The sequence below is a fragment of the Arachis hypogaea genome, chromosome 2 (genome assembly GCF_003086295.3).
Source record: "Arachis hypogaea cultivar Tifrunner chromosome 2, arahy.Tifrunner.gnm2.J5K5, whole genome shotgun sequence".
In the NCBI taxonomy this organism is placed as follows: Eukaryota; Viridiplantae; Streptophyta; class Magnoliopsida; order Fabales; family Fabaceae; genus Arachis; species Arachis hypogaea.
In genome coordinates, this window is record NC_092037.1 from 6,217,324 (window position 1) to 6,244,060 (window position 26,737).

Below are 26,737 nucleotides of genomic sequence, written 5' to 3' on the forward strand. Positions count from 1 at the left end.
CAAACCATAGATAGAACTTAACGAGCAGAACGCACAATAAAAATTCTTGTTCGTCAATACCCCTTCCACACACAATCATCTCTCCCCTTTATAGCAATTACGCAAGTCAAATATCAGTACGTCCCACAACAATAAAAAACCTCTAAAAGCACCGTCCGAAACTTTTAAGAACCCCACCCACTGCATCATTTTTCCAAAATTACACTGTATCAACTTTGTATCCACTTGCTTTTTCGTCTCTATTAAACCTAACATGTTCAAACTATATTTTGTCTTAAATTTTTCACCATACTCAATCTTTCAACACCCCCTAAGCCCCTCACATTCCAAAAACTAAAAAGCATTTAAAAACTATATTACACACCTTATTCCAATTTTTAGGACGACTCCTTCTTGCTTTCTCTTTTTGTTTTGCTTGCTTCCTTTTTTGTGCAATAATTTCGTTCTGAGTTTGAAGAGCAGCCATAATATCATCTTCTTCATCATAAGGAACAGCTCCTGATTCTATCGCCAAATCTCAAGCTACTCTGTTTTTCTCAAAGTTTGCAACCCAACTAGCACCTTGCTCTACCTGGTACAGCTCTCTGTCAATGTCATTATCCGAACATCCTGACTTCTCTAAGCCCCTTATAGCCCCTTCCTCTTGGACACAAATTTTCTCCAACAAAATAGTTTCACCCCCTGAATCTAATTCCTCCGCTTCACCATCCATCATCGAGCTTGCTCCAGTGTTCCTTTTGTCAGTCACATTCACCCTATTTGCTCTGGCACAGGATCCATTCAACTCTCCGAGCTCATTCCTAGCTACTGTTTTTCCTGCCTCTCCTGCACTTACAACGTCACCCTATGCACCAGCCTCATATATCTTCTTTGTTAGTTTCTCATCAGAATATGCCATCAACCCGACACCATTTACTTTTTTGGCTAAACAGTTCTCCGCTAGACTCGCCTTTTGTCTTGCACCACCGATCAACTCCTTCCCGACGCCGGTCAGCTTAGTAGTGGTTCGACAAGCTCTTCGCGATTTACTACTATCCACGTCATCTTCCTCTACCCGACGGTCATCATAGCCGCCGCCACCAACAACCAGCCCTCCTGCTTCCTGCCCTCCCGTTTCCTCACCATTCTCCTCGTCGTTGTTGGGCCTTACAAACTCCACAGCCACTGCGTGAAGGGCAGCACCTTCCACCCTCTTCTCTCCCAAGATCGCGTAGTCCCCTTCACCGGAGTAGACTTAGGAATATGCAGAACAATGTACGCACCATCGCACCCTACCTCACACTCTCATATGGCGCAACCGAAGCCATGAGCATCCCCAACAAGAAGCTGCGGGCCTCTTCTATTCGTGTAAAGTGCCGCTGGATTGCTTCTGGTTGTGAGTACACGACCCGCCAGGGCTCTAGGGCCTGTTCCATCAAATGAGCCTATTTGGTATTGGCCCATATCATACCATTTTTCTTTGTCATGCCGAGCACTTCTATTGGGCCCTTTATAATTTAAACAACCCGTATTAGAGTTCAATTTTACTAAAGTAGTCTCACCAAATCTTACTCTCCCATAACCCCAGGATACCATTTTTTCATACGTGGCTTCATCACTGCTTAATAAGGATCCCAAAGAATTCGGGACACCATAACTGCCTTCCTAATCATAAGATTTGCCGTTTTTTTGTTTGAATTCATCCAACTCCTCAATTGCAAAGACCTTTCTACCCTTATCATGATCTTCCCCTCGTGGTACCTATGTCAACATCTCTGCTGCCATGTCCCAACCTAGCTTCGAAGGTTCCTCCCTTCAACAGCTTTGTTGTATCCTTGTTCAAAGGCAACCCCACTCTTATTACCGGTCCTGTCTTCTGCAAAATATTCACCTTGGCTACACGATTTTTTCCACGGTCGATGTACTCCTTCTCTAATGGACTGTTACTATCTTCATCCTCTTTATCCTTTTTCGCTTTAACGTCAATGTGCCTTCTGTACTTAGCCTCTCCCACTAGGGGTGTAATCGGTTCGGTTTGGTTCGATTTTGGACCGAAAACCAACCGAACCATCCTGTTTGGTTTTACAACAATACCAACCATTCGGTTTGCTGTTTTCTAGACAACCGAACCGAACCGAACCAACAGCGGTTTGGTTCGGTCGGTTTTTTTAGTTTTTTTAAACCTAATAATCAGAATTAAATCATTATAAAATGAAATTTAAAATCGTCAATCAACTAAAATAACAAGAGTACATGACATCCAAATTCAATACAAATTCAACTTGTCCCAACAATTAAACATAAAATAAAGACAATTAAAAATGTCTAGCAAACAATAAAAACAAACACACTTTAAAAAGTGAAACAACCACTTTAAACCAAATAAAAACCAAAACAGCCACCATGCTTAATCTGAATCCACACTAGACTCATCATCATCTTCTCCGGTTAATGCAATTTCTACAAATACAAAACAAAGAAATCAATATAGATTATAAAGATAAACTATGAATACATAACAATGAACAACAAAGACAGCAATTTTATTGAAAATCAGCATTCAAACTTGTTCAAAAAGCCACTTTCCAGCATTTATGCAACAACAATAAATTATGAAATATACTAAGTTCAAAACACATTAATTAAAGCAAAATAAAGCAACAGAAACATATTAGGTCATTAAAGCAACAACAACAACATATTAGGTTATTAAAGCAACAGCAATATATAAAGATAAAAACAATCAAAGGCTAAAAAGATAAAGTAGCAACAGCATTTAAAGAATATTTTTATCGAACAACTTAATAATTTATAGTTCTTTTATATGTTCCTAATATATTGTTTTTTCTTATGAAAGAAAAAGATAAACACAACTAAAAAGATAAATTCTTCCTAAACTTTTACAAGAAATATTTATCACCTGCACTCTCTCCATTTCAAACTTCATCTCAATAGATTCTTAAATATTCTTTTTGGTATATAATATTTTTGGCATAAATTATCTCTAACTTGCTCTTCATTTCAATACATTTCAAGACTTTTTGGCATATAATATTTTTGGCATAAATAAAATTATTTGTGAGATCAGCTTCCAAGATGCCAAAAAACACATTCATTCACCATAAGATACGAAACAAAATAAAATAAAATAAAAACATATATAGAAACGGAAAAGCTCTGCATACAAGTCATTAGGGCTTGTATGCTTTACAAGTTCATTAAGCAATAAAACAAAAAAACGCGCCTCTCCACATACGTTGTATACACGCGCTATATAAGATCCCGCGTATATCTAACTACCAAATTTAAAAGATTCGTTTTCGTTATTTTGAGATTTGGTTGTTCTTCTTCTCGTGCCTCTTCCCTCCTTCTTCTTCTCCATCGTTCTTTTCCTCTCCTTTTCTCACTGGTATGTTCTTCTAAAAATTATTTTGTCATCATCAGAAAGTTTCTTATACTCAACTTTCTCAGAAAATAGATCTTCTAGAAAAAGGAAGACAACAAAGTATCAAAGTCGGTTCAAATACACCCAAGCATCAACTTAAATACACCCAAGCATATACACCTGTAATTTTGAGGTAGTTACCTGTTGCGTTGATGCCAAGCGCATGACCTATTGTTTTTGGTGTTATTTGGAAAGTACCATATCCTGTCTTCAGTCTGTTCTCCCCAAGTTTGAAGTTGTTTGCCAGCTCCCTTAACAGTTGGTGATCCACCCTTAGTGGTGGGATGTGCATCAACCCACCGAATCCTAGATCCCTCACAATCGCCTTCTTCTCCTCGGTCATGTTTCTGAACTTATCACTTAGAAGATGTGTGGCACACTTAAGGTCTTTTGTTTGGTTTCTTGCTGCCATTTTCTCTGAAACAAAAAATACACCCAAAGATATCAGTAAGATACACCCATATATATGAGTCAGATACACCCATTAATAACAGTAAGATACACCCATTGATAACAGTAAGATACACCCATATATATGAGTCAGATACACCCATTAATAACAGTAAGATACACCCATTGATAACAGTGAGATACACCCATAGATATGATTCAGATACATCCATATATATATCAGTCAGATATCACTCAAACATGCTTCAATATCAAGCAACATTACAATGTCAAGCAGTATACACCCCCAATCTACGGAATATACCCCCAAAAATCAGTTACCAGAAGATCTAGAACAACAAGAATAACAGGAGAACTTAGAACAACAACGTAGAAGAACAGTGTAACAAAGAAGCAAGAATAACAGTAAACCCTAGAACAACGACGTAGAAGAAAAGTAAAACCTAGTTCGTAATGAACTTACCTTGAGTATTGTTGCTTTGTTTTCTCTTCAGATTGTTGATGGAGAGTTTGATGGTGTTTTGATGGAGGTTTCGAAGGTTAGCAACGACTTGTATGTTTTGAACTTCGATTTTCGCTCGAAAATGGAAGCGTTGCCTTGTTTTCGAATCGTTTTGAGAAGTGGAAGAAGTGGAAGAGTCTGCCATTACTCGTAGGATACGTAACCGTTTGAGTTATGAGCGCGTGAATGTGACGCTCCGTGTAATGCCTCTTCATGCGCGTGAGTTGTATTTGGGCTGGGCCAACTTGTAAGCTTGTATGTGTAGCAGGCCCGATATAGAAAATGCAACGCGTGCTTTTGGCAATAGAATGAAAATTTCTCCATCATGTATCATGTATGTATGCATGTGAGGGGCAAATCTTATCACAAAGATTCGATTTTGTTGCCAAATTTTCACCAGGTACCAACAGACATGCATGAACAACCTTGTGACAATGAATTTTTATGAGAGCAACGAGAACAGACCAGCAACAAGAACATCTCATAAATTACAACAAATTGTGAAAAAATCAAGTTACTAACCTCAGAAGAAGACACTGAGTTGCAGGAGAGGGCTCGGACTAAGGGTTTGTTCGGCGACGGAGACTGTTGCTCAGCGACAGAGAAGAACGGATCAGACAAAGATCGACGACGGCGTGAAGACTGCGGTTAGAGATGGCGCGATGGAGATCGACGGCGTCCTTCACGGTCACGATGGACGACTTGCGACTGAACTCTGAAGGATGGCGGCAACTCTCTGGCTCACTGGCTCTCTCAGGCTCTCATCCTCTCAGAATCTCAGGCATGGAGGAGAAAGAGGGAGAGTGAGTTTACTGAAGCTTTGTGTTGTGGGTTGTGTGTGGCTGCACTGAGTGGTGTGGTAAGTTAGGGATTTGGGGGTTTAGTTATTAGGTTAGAGGGCAAATTTGTAAAAACGAGTATTTCTGAACCTATTATTCGGTTCGGTTCGGTTCGGTTTTTGCCGAACTAACCGAAAACCGAACCGAACCGATCGGTTTAATTCAAAAAACCCAAAAAAATCGATTTTTTCGGTTTTTTAATCGGTTGTTGTAAATTTCGGTTCAGTGTTGCAGTAAATTTCGGTCCGGTTCAATAACTTACACCCCTATCTCCCATAGATTTCTTTTTCTCGCAATTGCATTCGAATAATCTCTTTTATTGCTTTCAAAGTCCCTTCTTTTGTCGTGTACCTTATAAAACCAAAAAAGTGAATTCTTCCATGTCTCTCCTTACGTGACAGATATAAGGTATAAGTAGTTTATCCGGCCTTCCCGCTTAAACAGATGAAACAATTCTTTTTTCGACGCATCATTAGGAAGGTTATCCACAAAATTCATAAAATCCACTGATCTCTTACGTGATATGGTTGCCTAACTCTATCTCACCTGTGTTTTTCACCCTGCCTTTCTCCTATGATCTCTCATTAATAGAGTACAGGAGTTAAAAGAAACTTTTTTTAATTAGATTTTTATATTTTTTAATTGAGCTCTTATATTACTTTTAATTCTGTAATTAGATCATTTCTATATAAAAAAATGTTAAAATTAATAAAATATTTTTTTCAAAATATATGTAGTCAAAGATCTAGTTAAATTTTTAATATGAATACCTTTAATTTGCATAAAAATATTTAGTTAATTTTACTATTTTTTATATTAAAAAAGACTTTATTATAAAATTAAAAGTAGTGCAAAAATTCAATTAAAAAAAATAAAAACTTAATTAAAAATTTGATAAAAATATAAAGATAATTAATAAGTCTCTTTAGATCTATCTCAATCTCATTGATACTATATATATAGGAATAGAAAATAAAAATTGGATTTTGCCACGACTTTTTGGTGTTTCTAATCCAAGCACAAGAATATTGCTCATTAAGTGTCACTGTATTCACATTTCACACAAGTAACTGCCTATTAACTACTATAAATTGTAAATGCAGTTAAATTTTTTTGGCCAAAATAGATAATTTTTATTTTAAATCTATACTAAAAAAAAGTTACTATTTAATAAAACAGAAAGAGTATAATATATTCATAATGGGAAGAAAGGTGGAAGGAGTTTTAAGATCTAAATTGATTAGTTTATCTATGGATGTTAGCAGAGTTCAAGAGAAACTCTGATACCATAATAAAATAAAAAGAGTACATAAAAAGTACACAAAAATAATAAAATTGTGAAAGAATAAAAAAAGAAAGAAAAAAGATGAAATTTTATTGATTGTTGATTGATTCAAAATGTAAACTATAAAGGTAAAACTAAATATATATAGAAGATTAGCCTATGAAAGATAAAGATAAGATAAAGATAAATAAAGATAAGATAATAATAAATACTAAAATTATAACTGAATTTGTATATTTTGTTGGGTCGAATTTATGGACCGTGAGACTTCTTTAGTGTTGTATTAAGGTAAAAGAGTGGTTTAATACTATTGATAAGCATGTACTAGTACAACCATATACCAAAATCAATCACTACTATAAAATACATATTAAAATATAAAATAGACATTAAAAATAAATTAATCAATACTTGTATTTATATAAATATATACAAAAACTAATTATTTTTTTTGGTGACTAAATAGAAAAGAAAGAAAAAAAAAGAGACAAAACCAAATTAATTGGCTAGGGTCATATCTAAATCTATTAGATGTTGAAGCTCACTCCATGGTTGGCTCCAATTCGAGTGAATGTCTGCGACAGCTGCTTTAGCCATACAATCTGCAACACTATTTGCAGTCCTCTAAATTAAAAGAATAGAGACTCTCCAATTCCAATTCATAACCTCCTGAATATGCTTTGCCAAATCCCATTCCGGAATATCCTTACTAAGCATTCTTTGGTTTACCAAGAAAAGAGCTTCTAACTGTTTCACAAATAACCTCACGAAATCTACTCTCCCAAGCAAGAAGTAAACCTCTCCAAATTGCATACAATTCAGCAAAAAGAACACTGCACACTTCGACTTTTCCAGTGCAACCTTTCAACCAACATCCATCAGGATTGCGAATAATACAACCAAAACCAGCATAGCCAGAAGGAGCAAACCAACTAGCATCACAATTCAATTTAACAGAATGAACTGGAGGTGGAACCCAATGCAAACAAAGTGAAGGAGGAGACAGAGATTGATGCATAGCAAAAATAGTGTGAAACTCCCTTACTGAACTACGAATCAAACTCACCACTTTACTAGCACTCCATGAATCATCTATATTAAATAAGTCATGATTCCTGCTTCTCCAAATTCACCAGATGGTCGAAAAGAAAAGAAAAACATCTCCACTCCTTGCACATCTGTAGAGCCAATCATGTAAATTCGAGCTATCTGAATACAGGCCTAAAAGGGTCCAGACCTCCTTGGCACTAGGGCACTCCCGAAGACAATGAAAAATGGATTCAGAACCATTCTGACACCGATGACAGGTGCTAGATAAAGCTAAACCACGACCCAAACGAAACTCTGCCGTAGGAATAGCATTATGAAGACTGAGCCAAATCAAGAACTTATACTTCTCAGGAATATGCAGACGCCATACCCAATTATCATGCTCATTCCAGTCAAACTTTCTTTTGGCTAGCCAACTGTACCCACTCCTAGCTGAGTAGAGTCTAGAAGATGCCACACCCCACGACCAACCCGAACTCTCTCCAGCATTCAAATCCGGATTATAAGCATTCAAACGCTGTTTGACATCTTCTGGAATGATAGAGAAAATATCATGGAGATTCCATTGACCATCTTTCCAAACGTCTCTAATAGTTAAATCAGAGTCAGATATATGTACAAAAGGGACATCTTGAGCAATTGGGCCCTCAATACTCCAATTGTCAAACCAAAAAGATTGATCAAGTGACCCAACGCACCGAGAGAAGGCATCCTTAAGAGCACCAAAAGCCTTTGAGATACTCTTCCAAGCATGAGAAGCATTGCAAGGGACAGGGCCATCTAAAACTCCCTCATTCCTCTGATACTTCGCCCTCAATAGAGCAACCCAAGGCTTGTCCTGACAATGAAAAAGTTGCCACACCAATTTACCAAGTAAAGATATATTAACACACGCAGGGTCTCTAACACCCAGGCCACCAAATTTTTTTGGAGTGATCACGGTCCTCCAATTAACAAGAGAAAGACATCTACCATCAACTTGACCCTTCCAAAGGAACTGTCTCATCATAGAAGATAATTTATCGCAAACCCAATTTGGAAAAAAAGATACCTGCATATGATAGACAGGAATAGATGCTGCAACAGAATTGATCAGGCAAAGTCTCCCTGCTTTATTTAGAAGCCTTCCTTTCCAATTAGCTAATCTTCCCCTCACCTTTTCAATCACCGAATGAAAAGAAGCCCTACTGGTACGGGAATGATTAAGGTTAACTCCAAGATATCTTTCTAAGTCCAAAGCAAAACGTATTGAAGAAACACTAGTAAAAATATATCTTCTACGAGCAGTCACATTTTTAGAACAAAAAGTTTTAGACTTTTCAAGATTCACTTTCATGCCAGATGCCTTGCAAAAAATGTTAAGAGAATGCATGACTATTTGGACCTGACTTTTTGTAGCCTGGCAGAAGAGTAAGAGATCATCTGCAAACATCAAATGAGAAAATTTTGGGCCACCCCTAGTGACAGAAACTGGTTTCCACACACCCTCGACCACCTTATGAGATATATAGCAGGCAAGTCTTTCCATACAAAGCACAAATAAGTAAGGAGACATTGGATCGCCCTGTCTAAGCCCCCTTCTAGGAGCAAAACTATCCAATTTATTCCCATTCCACATAATACAAAAACTAATTTAAGTATATACATAATATTTTTGCACCTAAATTGACAAACATTCGCTTTGTCTATTAAAAAAATCACTTCTTAAGACAAAAATTATTAATCTTTATATTTTATATATATATATATATATATTTATTTATTTTAATTCATTATTGACTAATGTAAAATTTAGGATAAAATATTATTTTAGTTCTAAAATTTAGATCAAATTTTAATTTAATACGTAATATTTTAAACGTCCTATTTTAGTTTTAAAAAATTTTAAACGGGTATAATATTGTCTCACGGTTAAATTTGACATAAATATTTAATAAAATGAGTGAAGTGAATATTAGCAACATTAAGAGGAGGAGGAGGTGGTGTTGGTGACAATGATAACGAGAGAAAAATAAAGAAGAAGAAGAACGTGACACGAAGAAGAACAAAGACGCGTGAATATAAATTACTTATATAAAAAAACGCTTGTACGTAAAAAATAATTAATTTCATAAAGACTAAAATCGTATTTAAACCTAACTTATTTGATCATTGTAAGTTGTATATTAACCCTATTTAGACTTTTCATATAATACAAGTCCTTCTTTCAAAATATCTCTAGCTGCTACAATGCTCAATTTTTAATTCCCTATTTTATAAATATTTAAATACAAAATTTAGAAACATGTCAAGTTTTAATAAATAGTATGCACTGTAGAAAATAATTTAAAGTGGATAATTTAAATCTACAAAGTCTAACTCAGTACATGATACATTAAAATAAATTAGTTACCTGATGAAAAATATTAATATGATCTTAACGTGATGAATTATGCACTAAAATTAATCATAACGTTATAATTTCAATGTTAAGTTTCTAAGCTCCTTCCATCATGTAAATATGTGCAATTGCACACAGAAATTTGATACCAAAGTAGATTCCAAATCGAATTTAAGTGATAATTTAAATGATGATTCTATGCTAGATGGCTTAGGCAATATTCTTCATGAATACGCTATTGGATTCTCCAAATCTATACTGTAACCTTTTGTTTGTTTCTTGGGACTCAGAAAATAAAGAATGCTTACATAAAACAAAGAGCCAAAGAGTGAAAAACAACATAAAATTCCTATGACAACTGGAAGATCTAAGATCCATTAATCCATACTAATGGTGTTTGTACAATTTTATTCAAAAACATGCATAGACACTCGACACAAATTATGAGGTGACTATTATCTATTATTCTCCAAACACTTCGGACAACAAAGAAAAATATCCCACCTTAAGAACAGCATGCATGTCTCACGTCCCATCAATTCCATCTGGGCAAAAGTAGCAGTTAAGTTATCTACCAACAGTATACTTATTTACTATAAAAAGAAAATCTGATTTATATAAATTTTAGGCCAAATGTTCTCATCCTAGAATCAGGTTGTTCAATAACTGTCCTTGATTATCTATTCAACATTTTCTTTTTTGATTTCCCACAGTATTCCTCATCCCAACAGTTCAAGGACTAATCTGTTAGGAATTTGAGTCCATTTAAGAATTTTTCGCTGGCCAATGAATTGCTGCATGCACAAGCCGAGATTTGAATTCCCAACACTTGTTTAAGTAGACTAGTGAGTTAACACAAAGAAGATGTGGGGTAACCATCTCCTAATTACGGAGGAAATTTATACCAACAAATCAGTAACACAAGAAAGATGTGGGGTAACCATCTCGTAGCCTGATTATTTTATTAATTTGAAGAATTACATATATGTTATTTGTTAAGGTTAAGGAGCAGTGGAAGTATGGTAATAAATTGACCTCACAATGAAAATTTTGGAATCTAATTGTATCCACCACACCAGAATCATCATACTAATTAATGGATGGAAAAAACATTGCAACTAGTCCAATGGAACATCAAACCAAAATACAACAACTACCACAATTACTAAGTCTGGACTCTTGACCCAATTGGTGAGATTGGCAACAAACAATGATTAGATGACGCATGAAATCCTGTTCATATTTAGATTACTAAGTTCTAAATTGTTTTGATAGTTTCTTCCATGGTTTCCAAGTCTCCCTCCACCTCCTCCATTAGACTAACATTCATCTTATCCACTCTCCTTCCTCCTTACAAGGACTTCTATAGGCCTCCTTAACACATCAAACTGAAATAGATTGCCAAAAATGCCCCCATCTAATGATTTAATTGTTCATCACATTTGCTACATTTAAGTACATGAAAAATAGCAAAGAACTAGTCATTTGGGGTTTTCTAAAGGAAATCACCAGACCTCTTTCAAAGAGCAATTAATTACAAGTGCAAGATACTCAACCTCAAAGCCTTAGCAAGAAAACATTGAGCGAAGAAAAAGGAACGAATGTTGTCAATTACTCTAGAAATGATGCTAAAATCGACTTCACAATTTTCATTCGTCAAACATCCGAATTCCACTTTTCAATTCCAAAACAAAAGAAAAGAGGAGGGCATTACTGCACATGAAATCCATTCTTATCCTAACATACATTGGTGAAAAATCAGAACATTTTTATGAAACAGATACGGCTGCATTATAAGATTGCTAAGAGATTATTATTAGATGTTAAAAGAACACTTAATCTTTTCATACTTGGTAATGAGGCAGTAGGTCAAAAGTGACTGGTCCCGCAAGCTCCCAATTAACTATGTGCCTGCAGGAACCAAATTTTAAAGTTAGTTGATAACATCACATTCACTTTGTACTTTTTGGCCTTCAAACTGTTTTATACACAAAACCAACCTACCCAGCTAACAATGCCCCCACTATAAATTAGAGTCAAAATAGACCATGCGCGAGGCTGTTCCACCTTCCAAAACATTTAAATGTTCTAGATAGTATTGAGCAGAGACACACTACATGCCAAGACTGTGCTACAAACCAATAAGAGGATCCAGTGGTTCAACAAAGTCCAAAAACCCAATGCAACTTTCTATCAACTCAGAGTACAAAATCTCAATTTCATCCGAGCAATCTATCTAACCCTTTCGATGTAACTACTGTTGGTTCATCCGTCTCGTAGTAGTTCGATTCACCCTTAAATAATAAACACACATTCCTTTAGTCCATATATAACAATGTTTTTTCCACTTCAAGAGCTTAGTGTGTTTTCAGATTTCCTCCTTCTATGTTTAGAGCAGCATATATTAGGAATGAAAAAAATGCATCTTCCATCAAAGCTAATCCAATATCTAAACATGTTACTCAGTACAATTCACAGAGAAACTTCAATCTATGAAGCAAGGAAACTAGCAACTCACAGTTGAAGAAATTTTATGGAGGAAAAAGTAAGTATTAGAGGCCGGGAGAGGTGCAGCAGAGAGTACCCTGTGATAGCGCTCGGCAGCTCCGAGATGTTGTTCTCAGGCATGACGTCATCCTCGCCGTCGCAACCGCACTATGCAGTGGCAGCATCGACTGCGCGCATCTCAGTTCCGGAGCAACCCTACAACAACAATCACAACACTTGAGGAATAAAAATTTCGAGCTTGGGAACTTGGAAATAACGTCACAGTGGAAAAAAATAAACCTGGTTAAAATGGATCGGCGAAGAGGAGAAGTAGTGGTGGCGGTGTTGGTGGCTGAGTTGGAGAAGGATGAAGAGCGAAGAGTGGATTTGATGGTTGATTTTATAGAAGAAAATGAAGAAGCTCTTTGCGCGATTCTGCTGCACGCTGAAGCCATTTATGAAGAGGATCGTGAGAACGGTAACAGCGCGATGCAAAGGGTTTATGGTTTTCACTTTTGACTTTTGCGTCTTGCACCACAACCTTATGCTCATTTTTTTATTCCTTATTATACAAATATTTAAAGGGATTTATTTTAGCAATCACCTATTATGTATTGTTTTATTTAGCAAAGATAGTAAGGGAAGAAATTGGAACTAGAACACACGACCACTAGGTTTAATTTGGATAAACAACTTAAATAAGTTCTTTTAGAAAAAGAGCTTAAAATATAAGAACTTTTATTAATAACAGCTTATAAATAAATTATTTTGTATTTGAATTTTTTTGTTATAGAAGTACTTATTTTAAAGTTGTAGTGTTTGAATAAATAATTCAAAAAATACTATTTTTTTAAAAAAAAAAAAAAATTAAAATAACAATGATAACAAATATTTTTCAATATTAAATATTGATTACAACCGTTTAGACAATTAATTTTTTATTTGCTCTTATTTAGTTCTATTTTTTAGACAATTAGTTCTTGTCACATAATATCATTAGAAATTGATTCTTCTACTTCACCTTCACCCATAATGGTATTCTTCTATGTGGTGAATAGTAATAAAATTTTAATTCAACAATGTCAAAAAAATTATTGTATAGTTAGTATTTGCAGTTTTATTGTGTGTGATACATTAGGTGAAAATAAAAAACAAATATAAAATGTTTGTCAATGTATATTTCGTTGTTGTTTTTTATTTTTTATTTTTTACTCCTATTAGCCTCCTCCTTTATTGAGGTCAAGACTTGTTATAACTAACTATAAAAATAATAGCAAACAATTGAAATTACACAATCGAAGATGAAGTTATTCACGAGTAATATGTCCTCAAAACTCTCAACCAGTTAGTATCTCTGTAAAATCCTACTTACAAAAATTCATATAATTACACTTAAAAATGTAAATGAATTCATTGGTGAAGAAAATATCATGTTGCATTACAAAACTGTGCTGATCAAAAAGTAGACTTCTCGTATTTTAGAACATCTTTGGTGTTCAATTCATATATCTTGCAAATTTTTGTGATGGCTTTTTGACTCAGGCCATCTTTCCCGTCTTCAAGTTCAACAAGATCATCAAGTTCTTCCAATGGCCGCAGTTTCTAAGTCATATGATTATTAAAAGAAAAAATAAAGTACAAAATGAATGTTAGCATACACAATTTTTTTTTTTGGGATATGATATGAAATTATATGATTAAAAAATCAAAATTGTAGCATTAACTCAAAAGTGGTTCATTAAGCAAAACAATAATATGATTGCACTCTTGCACATCCAATGTATCAAAGGCTTTTAAAAATAGTTCTAGCCTACAAAACTATGAAGCATGCATTCTAAATATAATAACATTTTGCAAATTGTTAAATCAATTACACTTGACAATGTCTTACTTGATGCTATCAATCAGATTGCATGAGACACTTACCAAGTGTGGTTCATCTGAACTATTATGGGTTTTATTGGTTGAGTCATTATGCTCAGTTTCCTTCTTATGAGTTGATGTATTAGACATCTTGCTGCTATCCGAGGCGAGTTGGAATAGCTTCTCACTTCCCTAAGAAGGTAACAAAAAACATAACAGAAACTTATGCACAACTCAAGATAAATCAAGTCAGAAGCGAAGCTCGAAACCTTATACAAAAATACTAAGAATCTACTATCCATTGGCCTAATTGAAAGTGAACATCTACCAAGAACCATGCAATTTTCAAAGTCCTTCCAAATCAAATGATGCCCCTTCCAAAACATACTTCCGCATGACAATAAAACATGGCACTATCATATGAAAGTAGAGAGCTAGGACAAACATGAGCAGTAGAGACATCTCTGGCAGCAAAACAGACAGATTACCATAAATTATTATGGAGGGAGAATAATAAACTCCAAGTGCATTGCAGATCTAATAGTAGTACAAACCTGAAGGGCTCTCCAATGAGAATAAGCCCGAAATGAAACCCAGAAGAATGCAATATTAGGCAAAGGTAAAACCTACAATGTATAATTAAGAATGGGCATCAATTGAAGCCAAGATAAATAATTAAATATTAAAGAGCAAACACAAGTCCACCGAGCACATACATACCATCAGTGCAGAGGAAAATGGAATCAATGAAACTGTAGCATATAAGTATTTCCGGTGGATAATTGTTCCCCTGTAAACGAGACAATAGTTCATATGCCAATGAAGATTTAAATACAGAATTAAATTGGAAGCTACACTAACAGATCCAGATTAAAATATTGTTCCAACATCATCAACTTTGGCTGCTTTTTTTTTTTTTTCTTGGAACAGGTGTTTGAGGGAGAATTACCTCATAGCAATATGTCTTAATCTTCGGCGAACAAGTTGTGCATTCAGACTGCAATAATAAACATATCAACCCCATAATAAACATATATAGAAGGCGAATCTACTATTAAGAGTAGTAAACTACTAAACTATTCCGAAACCAAGCAAGTATGCATCAAAACAAGGCTGCGGCACCAACCTTGAAGGGTAAATGACTTCGACGCTAGTGACTTCATTCGATATAGATTTCAAGAAAATCTCGGAGGGCTTAACCTGTGACAAAAGCCATGACCCCCACCTGCAACAACTCAAATCACATTCGAGCATATTATGCATAGCGTAATCAACACTTTTAAAAGACTATCATTCAAAACCAACAATGTAAAAAACTAACCCATGAATCTTCTTCTTGATAGACCCATCCGGTGCTTTTTCCAAACCAATCCAAGCTTTATTCATCTATTAACCGCAACCACAACCAAATAAAGCAATTGGTTAAGAAAACAGTACACACAAGAATGTGACAACCCAAGAAACAGAAATTGACAAAGAAACAAAGTTAATACAATGATCGAAAAAAAAAGGCACCTTGTTGCCACAGTAATCAGCAAGAAGCTCAGCTTTGGCATTAAAGGGTTTATCAGCAACATTAACGCCCTTCCACAGTTCTTTGAACGTTGGAGGAGAATGAGAGGAAGAAGTAGCTGAATTCTTCTTAAGAGAATGATCAATGGCTCTGCTGAAGCACCAATTTCTCCCTCGTATTGGGAACACAACCAATTTGGCTCTCATGTTGACTCTTTTGGCGGCAAGAACCCTAGAAAGTTTCCAACCAGAGAAATGTTCAGTCTTGGCGGTGATGTGAAATGAAGCAGACTCCGAATCTGCGTAGTTTGAATATTCAGTGTCAAACTCGCTCCTCTTGCGGCGAAAACTCTGGCCAAGTCAACGCATGGGATTCTGTGACCGTTAGCAAAGAACGGGAAGAAAAGAACATGGATTTCGCGGACCTCCTTGCCCATTGTTGTTGTTACAATGTTGGTAATTTTACTATATAATTTGGCTATGGATTTTTCTGTTTATATATACTATATAGTAGATGATTAAAGATTGAAGTTCCAGGGCGCATTTTGCACGAGTTCAGATTAAATATTAAATCAATTATTAAATTAATTATGTTATATGTAAATTGAAATTATATATTAAAATATAAAATATATATTAAAAGTAAATTAAATAATATATATTATATATAAATATATAATAATTATTTTTTGTGATTAATTTTAATATATAAATAATATTTTTAATATTATTGTTTTTATTTTGCTATCTATAAGGTTTTTATTAATTTAATTTTTAACAACACTTGGCATAGCAGCAGGGCAGAAGCGCATGGATTCAGGAACCTCTTCAGCATGCGTTGCACAAGCATATATTAAAATATAAATTCTCGTTAACATAAATTTTAAAATATATTTTAAAAAACATTATTATAAAAAATAACATTATTATAAAATATTTTATATTTTAAAATATGTCATTTTGGATTTATAATCTTTAGACGGTTTAATTATTTTATTAGTTTTTATAATTTTATAAAATTTTTAATTAAATTTTTATATTTTTTATTTGAGTTATTATATTATTTTTAATTTTATAATTAAATTATTTTTATATAAAAAATATTAAAATTAAAAAAATATTCTTTTTAAAATATATGTAATCAAAAATCTAGTTAAATTTTTAATATAAATATCTTTAATTTATATGAAAATATTTCGTTAATTCTATTATTTTTTATATTAAAAAAGATTTTATTATAAAATTAAAAAAATGTAAAAATTTAATTAAAAAATATAAAAATTTAATTAAAAATTTAGTAAAATTATAAAGAGTATCAGAATAATTAATAAGCCTTTTAAATTAGAAAATGAGAATTAGATTTTACAATCACTTTTTGATTTTCTAGACCAAGCACAAGATCATCAAGTGTCAATGTATTCAAATTTCACACAGCTAATTACCTATTAACTACTATAAATTGTAAATACATTTAAATTTTCTTTGCCAAAATAGATAATTTTTATTTTAAATCTATACTAAAAAAAAGGTGATTATTGATAAGCACGTACTAATACAATCATATTAGATATATATCAAAATTAATCATTAATATAAAATATATTAAAATATAAAATAGACATTAAAAATAAATTAATTAATACATGTATTTATATAAATATATACGACAACTAATTTTAATATACATACCATTTTTGTACGTAAATTGACAAACATTCATTTTATCTATAAAAAAACATCACATTTTAAGACAAATATTATTAATTTTTATATTTTATATTTTTTTATCTTAATTCATTCTTGACTAATGTAAAATTTAGGATAAAATATTATTTTAATTCTAAAATTTGAATCAAATTTTAATTTAATCCGTAAGCTTTTAAACATCTTATTTTAGTTTTAAAAAATTTTAAATGGATATAATATTATCTCGCAGTTAAATTTAACATGAATATTTAATAAAATAAGTGAAATGAATATTAGCAACATTATTAGTATTATTAGTTAAGTTATATCTTTTTATTTTTGCGTATTAAAAAAATATAATCAAAATCCTTCTTAAAACACTTCTTCTTTTTGTTCTCTTTCTAAACAAAACCTAAACCCTAATAATCAATTATCAACTTTTCAAATATTGACGATTAAAATAGTATTTTATCTTAAAATTTATTACTCGGCATTTTTTAGTTGGTGAAATAAATAAGAAAAAAAAACATATATATGCATCTAAGAAGTGTAATATATATTAGGCTAATTTTGATGTATTGATAGTGTAAAATATTTTATATAGTTATACAACTATTATATTCGTTATTTTAGATGATCATTAAATAGTTAAAATAAAAAATAATTATTTTTATTGATGTATTATTACGTAATTAGATATATATATAAAATTATTTTACACTGATAATACATTAAAATTAAAATATTACCATAATAAATTACCTTTTAGGAATTAGGTAAAATAATTTTTACCATCAAATTCTTTTTAAGAGAAAATCCCATCTCAATAATTCCTTCGAGAAAGTCAAACAGGCCACAAGTGTTAGGAATTTGATTAAACTAATGAAATGTCAATTACATTGAGCGCTTTTAGATCAATATTATTTTAGAATATGTGTGTATCCACTATCCAATTCATTGCTAAGTTTCTAGACAATTTTGCTACATAGTCTCAGCCCTATTGCATAAAATCCCTATTTTCAAAAGACAGTAAATTGTTAGCTTAACTAAGTTTTTGGTTCTTATACAATATTCATTTTTTTATTTTGATTTTTACAAAAACAAATTGTTCTATGTTATAAAATAACTAAATAAATAAGAAAGAAGTAACAAATAAAATATGAAAATATAATTAGATAACCCAAGTAGTAATATTTACTAGAATTACTATCTCAATATAATAGAGATAATTAATATATTTACTAATATTAAATATAAAAGTAAGAGAAAAGAGTACTTAAAATACTTGTAAGGAGAGAGAATATAAAAGAGAGAGAAAACGTTGTTATTATTGATTGTGTGTTGTGTAAAATGCATCAGATGATGCCTTCTATTTATACATGTAAAATGTATTCATTTTCAACCTTCATTTAATTAAGTCATCCTTGGTAAAGAGAGGTTCTTTGAAAATGGGCATCCAACTCATCCCTTATCACAACACTCCCCCTTGGATGACCATTTAGGATTATTGCCTCGTTAAAACCTTCCTAAAGAAAAACCCAGTGGGAAAAAAACCTTAGTGAAAGAAAAAGAGTACAATATCCTTTAGTGATGGGGACTGCCTCATTAAAAACCTTGTCAAGAAAAACTCAATAGAAAAAAACCTGACCATGGAAAAAAGAGTACAGTCTCCCCCTCTTGCCGACATTATTTTATATCTCGAAATCGGCGCATCCCAATCTGATGTACCAATCTTTCAAAAGAAGATTTTGGGAGTGACTTTGTGAATAAATCTGCCAGATTATCACTTGAGCGGATCTGTTGGACATCAATTGTCCCTTGATTTTGAAGATCATGAGTGAAGAAGAATTTGGAAGAAATATGCTTTGTTCTATCACCTTTGATATATCCGCCTTTAAGTTGAGCAATGCATGCTGTATTATCTTCAAACAGGACAGTTGGAGCTATCTTATGATCAATCAGTCCACATGATGACAAAATATATTGAATCAGACTCCTCAGCAAAAAACACTCACGACTAGCTTCATGAATCGCCAGTATTTCAGCATGATTGGAGGAGGTTGCTGCTATTGTTTGTTTCGTGGACCTCCATGATATAGCTGTTCCACCATATGTAAACAGATATCCTGTTTGAGATCTCCCTTTATGTAGATCAGACAAGTAGCCAGCATCTGCATAACCAACTAGTTGTGACTTGGATCCATAGGGATAAAGCAATCACATATCAACCGTTCCATGAAGATATCGAAAAATTTGTTTGATTCCACTCTAATGTCTTCTGATTGGAGAGGAACTATACCTTGCTAGTAAATTCACCGCGAATGATATGTCAGGTCGCGTATTATTAGCAAGATACATTAGCGCTCCAATGGCACTAAGATATGGTACTTCAGGACCAAGGATATCTTCATTTTCTTCTTTAGGGCGGAATTGATCCTTTTTCATATCCAAAGATCTTACGATCATTGGGGTACTTAATGGATGTGATTTATCCATATAAAATCTTTTCAAGATCTTCTCTGTGTATGTCGCTTGATGAATAAAGATCCCATTTTTTGTATGCTCGATCTGCAGGCCGAGACAAAATTTAGTCATTCCAAGATCTTTCATCTCAAACTCTTCTTTCAGAGTTTTTATAATTGTTGGAATCTCTTCAGGAGTCCCAATGATATTTAAATCATCAACATACACAGCAATTATAATGAATCCAGATGTGGTTTTCTTTGTGAAAACACATGGACAGATATCATCATTCTTGAATCCATTTTTGGCTAGATACTCAGTAAGACGATTATACCACATTCGTCCAGATTGCTTTAGACCATATAAAGATCTTTGCAATTTGACTGAGTATAACCCTTGCGAATATTCATTGGATGGTTTAGATATCTTTAATCCTTCAGGGACTTTCATATAGATATCCCTATTTAATGAGCCGTATAAATAGGCTGTTACCATGTAGTTTATGATATGCAGATAAACTGACCAAATAACACAATGTTATCGCATCCACTACAGGGGAATACGTTTCTTCATAATCTATACCGGGCCTTTGTGAAAAATCTTGTGCCACAAGTCAGGCTTTATAGCGCACAACTTCATTTTTCTCATTTCGTTTTCTCACAAATATCCACTTATATCCAACAGGTTTTACATCTTCAGGTGTACGGACTACAGGTCCAAAGACTTCACGTTTTGCAAGTGAGTCTAATTCAGCCTTCATGGCTTCTTTCCATTTTGGCCAATCATTCCTTTGTCGACATTCTTCAACTGATCTTGGCTCAAGATCCTTACTTTCATGCATGATATCTAATGCCACATTATATGCAAATATTTCATTGACAATTGTCTTATTTCGGTCCCATTTCTCTCCTGTAAAGACATAATTTATCGAGATCTCGTCATTTTCACAATTTTCAGGTACCTGAACGTCTTCTGGCGTTAACATTATATCAGAATTTTGGACAACTGCAGGTGTCTCTACTATGTCTTTTTCAACAGGAATAGTATTTACCTCTTTTCACTTTCGAGGATTTTTATCTTTGGAACCGACAGGCCTGTCACGCTTCTGGCGTGAATTTGCTTCAGTGGCTACTTGTCCTACTGGGACATCAATTCGAATGGGGGCATTTTTTGCTGGTATATAAGATTTGGTAATTCTCTTTGTATCGGAAAATGCATCAGGCAATTCATTTGCTACTCTTTGCAAATGTATAATCTTTTGAACTTCCAGTTCACATTGCCCTGATCGAGGATCTAAATGCATCAATGATGATGCATTCCAGTTAAGTTCCTTTTCAGGAAGCTTATTCTCTCCCCCTAATGTTGGAAATTTTGATTCATCAAAATGACAATCCGCAAACCGGGCTTTAAATACATCTCCAGTTTGTATCTCAAGATACCTCACTATAGAGGGAGAATCATATCCAACATATATTCCCAATTTTCTTTGGGGTCCCATTTTGGTGCGATTAGGTGGTGCAATGGGAACATATATCGCACATCCAAATATTCTTAAATGGGAAATATTTGGCTGCTGGCCAAAAGCTAATTGCATAGGAGAGAACTGATGATAACTCGTTGGCCTCAAACGAATAAGTGCTATGGCATGTAAAACAGCATGCCCCAAACCGAGGTTGGGAGATTTGTTCTAATAAGTAAGGGTCTAGCAATTAATTGGAGTCGTTTAATAAGTGACTCTGCTAACCCATTTTGTGTGTGAACATAAGCTACTGGATGTTCAACACTTATTCCATTAGCCATACAATAAGCATCAAAAGCTTGGGAAGTAAATTCACCAGCATTATCAAGACGAATTGCTTTGATTGGATTTTCTGGAAATTGTGCTTTTAATCGAATAATTTGAGCCAGTAATCTCGCAAACGCCAGGTTGCAAGAAGATAATAAGCACACATGTGACCATCTCGAAGATGCGTCTATTAGGACCATAAAATATCTAAAAGATCCACATGGTGGATGAATAGGTCCACATATATCACCTTGAATCCTTTCTAGGAATTCAGGCGACTCAAATCCAATCTTTACTGGTGATGGCCTTAAAATTAACTTTCCCTGAGAACATGCAGCACAACAAAATTCACTAGTTTTAAGAATCTTCTAGTTCTTTAGTGAATGTCCATGAGAGTTTTCAATAATTCTCCTCATCATAGTTGTTCCCGGATGACCCAATCGGTCGTGCCAAGTTATGAATTCATTTGGGCTAGTAAACTTCTGGTTTACAGTGGCATGTGATTCAATTGCACTAATCTTGGTATAATACAACCCAGATGAAAGTGAGGGTAATTTTTCTAATATAACTTTCTTATTTGAATCATGAGTTGTGATACATAAATACTCATGATTTCCCTCATTCATCGTCTCAACATGATATCCATTTCGGCGAATATCTTTGAAACTCAACAAGTTCCTCAGAAACTTAGTAGATAATAGTGCATTATTTATTATAAATTTTGTTCCTCCAGGAAACAAAATTATAACTCTTTCGGAGCCTTCTATCACATTGCCTGAGCCAATAATAGTATTAACATATTCTTCTTTTGGCACAAGATGGGTAAAATATATATCACTTTTAAGAATAGTGTGCGAACTTGCACTATCCGCAAGGCAAATATCTTCAGAATATGACCTTGCCATTTTTCTTCAAAAACAAATGATAATAATAATAAAATGAGTAGAAGTACATGCACATTAAAATTATTCATATGAATACTTAGCAAACACACATATATATATCAAACTATTTCATCATTGATCAAATAGTCAATATTTTCTTCAGAATCCTTAAAGAAATTAGATACATTATAACGAGTGGTGGAATTTTCATCATTTGAAACAAAATTTGTTTCCTTTCCTTTGTCATCCTTTTTCAAGGATGCTTGATAAAGATCAACTAGGTGCCTTGGGGTACGACAGGTACGTGACCAATGACCTTTTCCACCACAACAGAAGCATTTATCCTCAATTGATATACTTTGCCCATTATTTCTTTATTCATCCCACTTCTGGTGAGATCTTTCTTGTGAACATAATTTCTTTTTCCTTCCATAATTTTTCTTATTATCAAAATCTTGCCATTTACCTCTTCTGGGGTTAATTGCCGCATTTACTTCAGGAAATAGGGCGGCACCAACTGGGCGTGCTTCATGATTCCGTAAAAGTAACTCATTGTTGCGTTCAGCAACAAGAAAGTAATAAATTAAATCAGAATATTTTTAAATTCTTTTTCTCAATACTGCTGCTGCAGGAGCACATTCGAGACATGGAAGGTCAAGAAAGTTTTCCCTAACATATTGGGCTTGAGGAAGTATCACATGATTGTACATTTCTTCAAAGTCTTTCCACAAATCTGCATGATCTATTAATGTGGGATATTCATTTTTCAATCATACATCAAGATGACGACGAAAGAAAATTATGACTTTGACTTTATCCTTCTGAGATGTATTATTTTCAGCCTGAATGGTATTTTCAAGATCCATTGAATCAAAATGGATTTCAACATCTATATCCATGATAAATAATTATTTCCAAATATATCAAAAGCATTATATTCAAGATGAAAGAGTTTCGACATAATAAAAAAAATTGTTACCTGAAGTCTTCCTAAAGATTTGATCAGAGTCTCGTGCTGATAACGTGTTATAAAATAACTAAATAAATAAGGAAGAAGTAACAAATAAAATATGGAAATATAATTAGATAACCCAAGTACTAATATTTACTAGAATTACTATCTCAATATAATAGAGATGATTAATATATTTACTAATATTAAATATAAAAGTAAGAGAAAAGAGTACTTAAAATACTTGTAAGGAGAGAGAATATAAAAGAGAGAGAACGTTGTTATTATTGATTGTGTGTTGTGTGAAATGCATCAGATGATGCCTTCTATTTATACATGTAAAATGTATTCATTTTCAACCTTCATTTAATTAAGTCATCCTTGGTAAAGAGGGGTTCTTTGAAAATAGGCATCCAACTCATCCCTTATCACAATATTCTAGTCCAGTGAAAATTAAAGAGTCTCTATCTTAGTTTCTGTCGTTGGCTTATTTAATTAAATACTTAAAATTACAAGTTAAGTAGAGTGGGTCCCGTGTAGTGTAATGTGTGGAGAGATAAATTACTTATATTATAAATAGATTTTAATAAATGTTATATTAAAAATATTTTAAAAAATATATTATAAATAGATTTTAAATTTATTTATTTTTAAAAAGGACAGATTATTTATATTAAAATTATACAAAACTGTATTTTTATTTTATTTTTTAATTTGCATTAATTGCTATTTTTTGCATTTTTTTTGTAAATAATTAAAAAAATGAATGAATGAGAATGAAAAATATATAAAAATGTTATATTAAATTTAAGAAATTTTTTGACAATTAGTATGAGAGATTAAGAAATGAAAAGTAGTAAGAGTCTTAATATGCATAAGTTGTAGAATTTGAATATTTATAACTGAAATTTTTTATAATTATTATTATTATGACACTTTTAATGTATGTTTATTGCATTTAATTAGTACTTGATATTTTAATTGAATAATAATAGATAAGAGTTTTTTGTTTTAAAAATTTAAAATATTTTACTAAATAGTGATTGGTTGATTTTCATCTTTTGCCAAGTCATTTGCTGATGTGACATCATTAGTAAAGAAAAGATGGCTTAAACTCATTGTAAAAAAAGTTAGAATCAGTTTTTATAAATAGATAAATAGATAGATTTTAATAAATGTTATATTAAAAATATTTTAGAGAACATATTATAAATAAATTTTGAATTTATTTATTTTAAAAAAAACAGGTTATTTATATTAAAGTTATACAAAACTACATTTTTATTTTATTTTTTTATTTTTCGATTTGCATTATAAATAGAGTATTGCTGCACATACAAATCATACAAGTTATTTACATAACGTGCACGAATCACGTTGTTTCTCTTTGTATCCCGCGTTTCTCTTCCTCCTCTTCCTTCTTTTTCTCCTTCTTCTTTAAGTTTCTCCTATTTTTTCTTCGCGTGTTTCATCTTTTTCATCGTTTTTTATTATTGTTATTGTTGCTGTATTTTTTTCCTCATTTTCTTTCTATTTTTTTTGCATATTTTTTTTGTTTGATTTTTCTCTCAAGAAGAATTTTGCAAATATGAAAGGAGAAGGAGAAGGAGAAGGAGAAGGAGAAGGAAGAGAAAGAATTTTGAATTATGCACAACTTATCAACACACATACACCAAAAATTCTTAAATAATACACCCAAATATTTTTGTGATATACCCAAATTTGCTACAAATACAAAAAAAATATTTTTCTTTAATACTGTATTTTTTCTTCTTCTTTTTTTTAGTTAAATGAATATAAGTTCATCCTCTTCCAGATAATTTTGTAGCATTATGTGTTTTTTTATCTTCTTTGTTTGGTTTTTTTATTTTTATTATTGTTAAGAGGGTAAAACAAAAAGAAACTTGAAAAGATAAAACAAAAAAAAGATGAATAAGAGAAAAAGAATAAAAGATGGTGATGATGAAAAAAAGAAGAAGAAGCAGCAGAAGATGAGGAGGAGGAAGAGGAAGAGTTTTGAATTATGGAGAACTTATCAGCACACATATACTGAAAATTCTTAAAAAATGCACCCAATTTTTTTCGTATTACACCCAAATTTATTGGAAATGCAGAAAAATGTTTCTTCTAATGCTGCATTTTTTCTTCTTTTTTTCTTATTTATTTCTTTCTTTTAGTTGAATGAATGTAAGTTCATTCTCTTCCAAGTAATTTTGTACCATTATGTGTTTTTCCTTTTTCTTGTTTGATTTTTTTGTTTTTATTCTTTTTAAAAGATTAAAACAAGAAGAAACTTGAGAAGATAAAACAAGAAAAAAAAGATGAATAAGAAAAAAGAAGATGATGATGATGATATAAAAGAAGAAGAAGAAGCAGCAGAATGTTAGGATTTGGTTGAATTAGTCCCACATTGCTTAGGATAGCAAATGGAGTGGGTGGCCTAGGTTATAAATATGAGGCTAAGTTCTCCATATTTTTTGCACCAGTCGTAAACACTTAAATCTTGTATCTGACTTTTCTTTTCCTCTATACTCTTTGATTAGAGAGTGTTGTGAGGTGTAGTTAAATATTTGCTTTGTGAGAGAGTGTGTGTACGGGGTGCCGGTGTTAGAGAGAAAGAAGTCTATGTGTTGTAACAATTTTCACATAGTGATATTCTCTGGTTGTCATTTGACAACGGCCGTAATTTTTTCTCCGGTAATTGGAGTTTCCACGTTAAATTCTTGTGTTGTGATTGTGTCATTTTATTTCTCTGTCAAAGGTGTTTTCTCAAGGGGGAATGGTATCTTATTCCCAACAAGTGGTATCAGAGCTTCGGTTCGGTGGGATTTATTCTTAGTATGCTCTGTGGTTACAGCCTAGTCTGACCTTCCACATCAGAAAAGAATTTTGTCCTGTGACTTGAGGTTGATCTTTGGTTGCTGTTGTTGTTGCTGGAAGGCAGTGTGACACTGTGAGAGTGCAGTTTGGAAAGGTTCTGGCTAAGGAAAGACTTGGTATTTAAGTGTGTACATTGTGACCCACCTCTCTTTCCTGGGGACCCTTCCTAGTACACGGTCTACAGTTGAGTTATACTATTCCAGTATACGGTTGCAATAATGTCAGGATATTCAAGTGCTGTGAAGCTTGAAATAAAGAAATTTGATGAAAGAATCAATTTTGGCTTGTGGCAAATACAAGTCAAGGATGTGTTGATACAATCAGGTTTGCACA

At 32.9% G+C, this 26,737-nt stretch overlaps 2 protein-coding genes across 6 annotated transcripts; both read right to left on the reverse strand.

The window, feature by feature from the left end:
- Positions 1-10,114: 10,114 nt before the first annotated feature.
- On the reverse strand, positions 10,115-12,958 carry LOC112734844 (protein NONRESPONDING TO OXYLIPINS 2, mitochondrial). Of its 5 annotated transcripts, none has more exons than XR_003168451.2 (4): positions 12,679-12,958; positions 12,476-12,594; positions 11,742-11,802; positions 10,115-10,436 (listed from the first exon to the last, which is right to left on the reverse strand). XR_003168451.2 is itself a non-coding variant. In XM_025784345.2 (3 exons), exons 1-2 carry the CDS (start codon positions 12,831-12,833, stop codon positions 12,444-12,446), a joined length of 306 nt encoding a protein of 101 aa, XP_025640130.1. In that variant the 5' UTR covers positions 12,834-12,958; the 3' UTR covers positions 10,115-10,436; positions 12,410-12,443. The 5 variants fall into 5 exon arrangements, 3 of the variants coding, with proteins under 3 accessions (XP_025640130.1, XP_025640147.1, XP_025640125.1); XR_003168450.2 differs by having other exon boundaries at positions 12,410-12,594; XM_025784345.2 differs by lacking the exon at positions 11,742-11,802 and having other exon boundaries at positions 12,410-12,594.
- Positions 12,959-13,665: 707 nt separating this feature from the next.
- On the reverse strand, positions 13,666-16,288 carry LOC112734867 (uncharacterized). The gene is made up of 8 exons (XM_025784377.2): positions 15,757-16,288; positions 15,563-15,627; positions 15,368-15,466; positions 15,191-15,238; positions 14,962-15,031; positions 14,796-14,867; positions 14,305-14,433; positions 13,666-13,980 (listed from the first exon to the last, which is right to left on the reverse strand). The coding sequence occupies exons 1-8, from the start codon at positions 15,958-15,960 to the stop codon at positions 13,834-13,836; spliced, it is 834 nt and encodes a 277-aa protein (XP_025640162.1). The 5' UTR covers positions 15,961-16,288; the 3' UTR covers positions 13,666-13,833.
- Between the last annotated feature and the right edge of the window lie 10,449 nt (positions 16,289-26,737).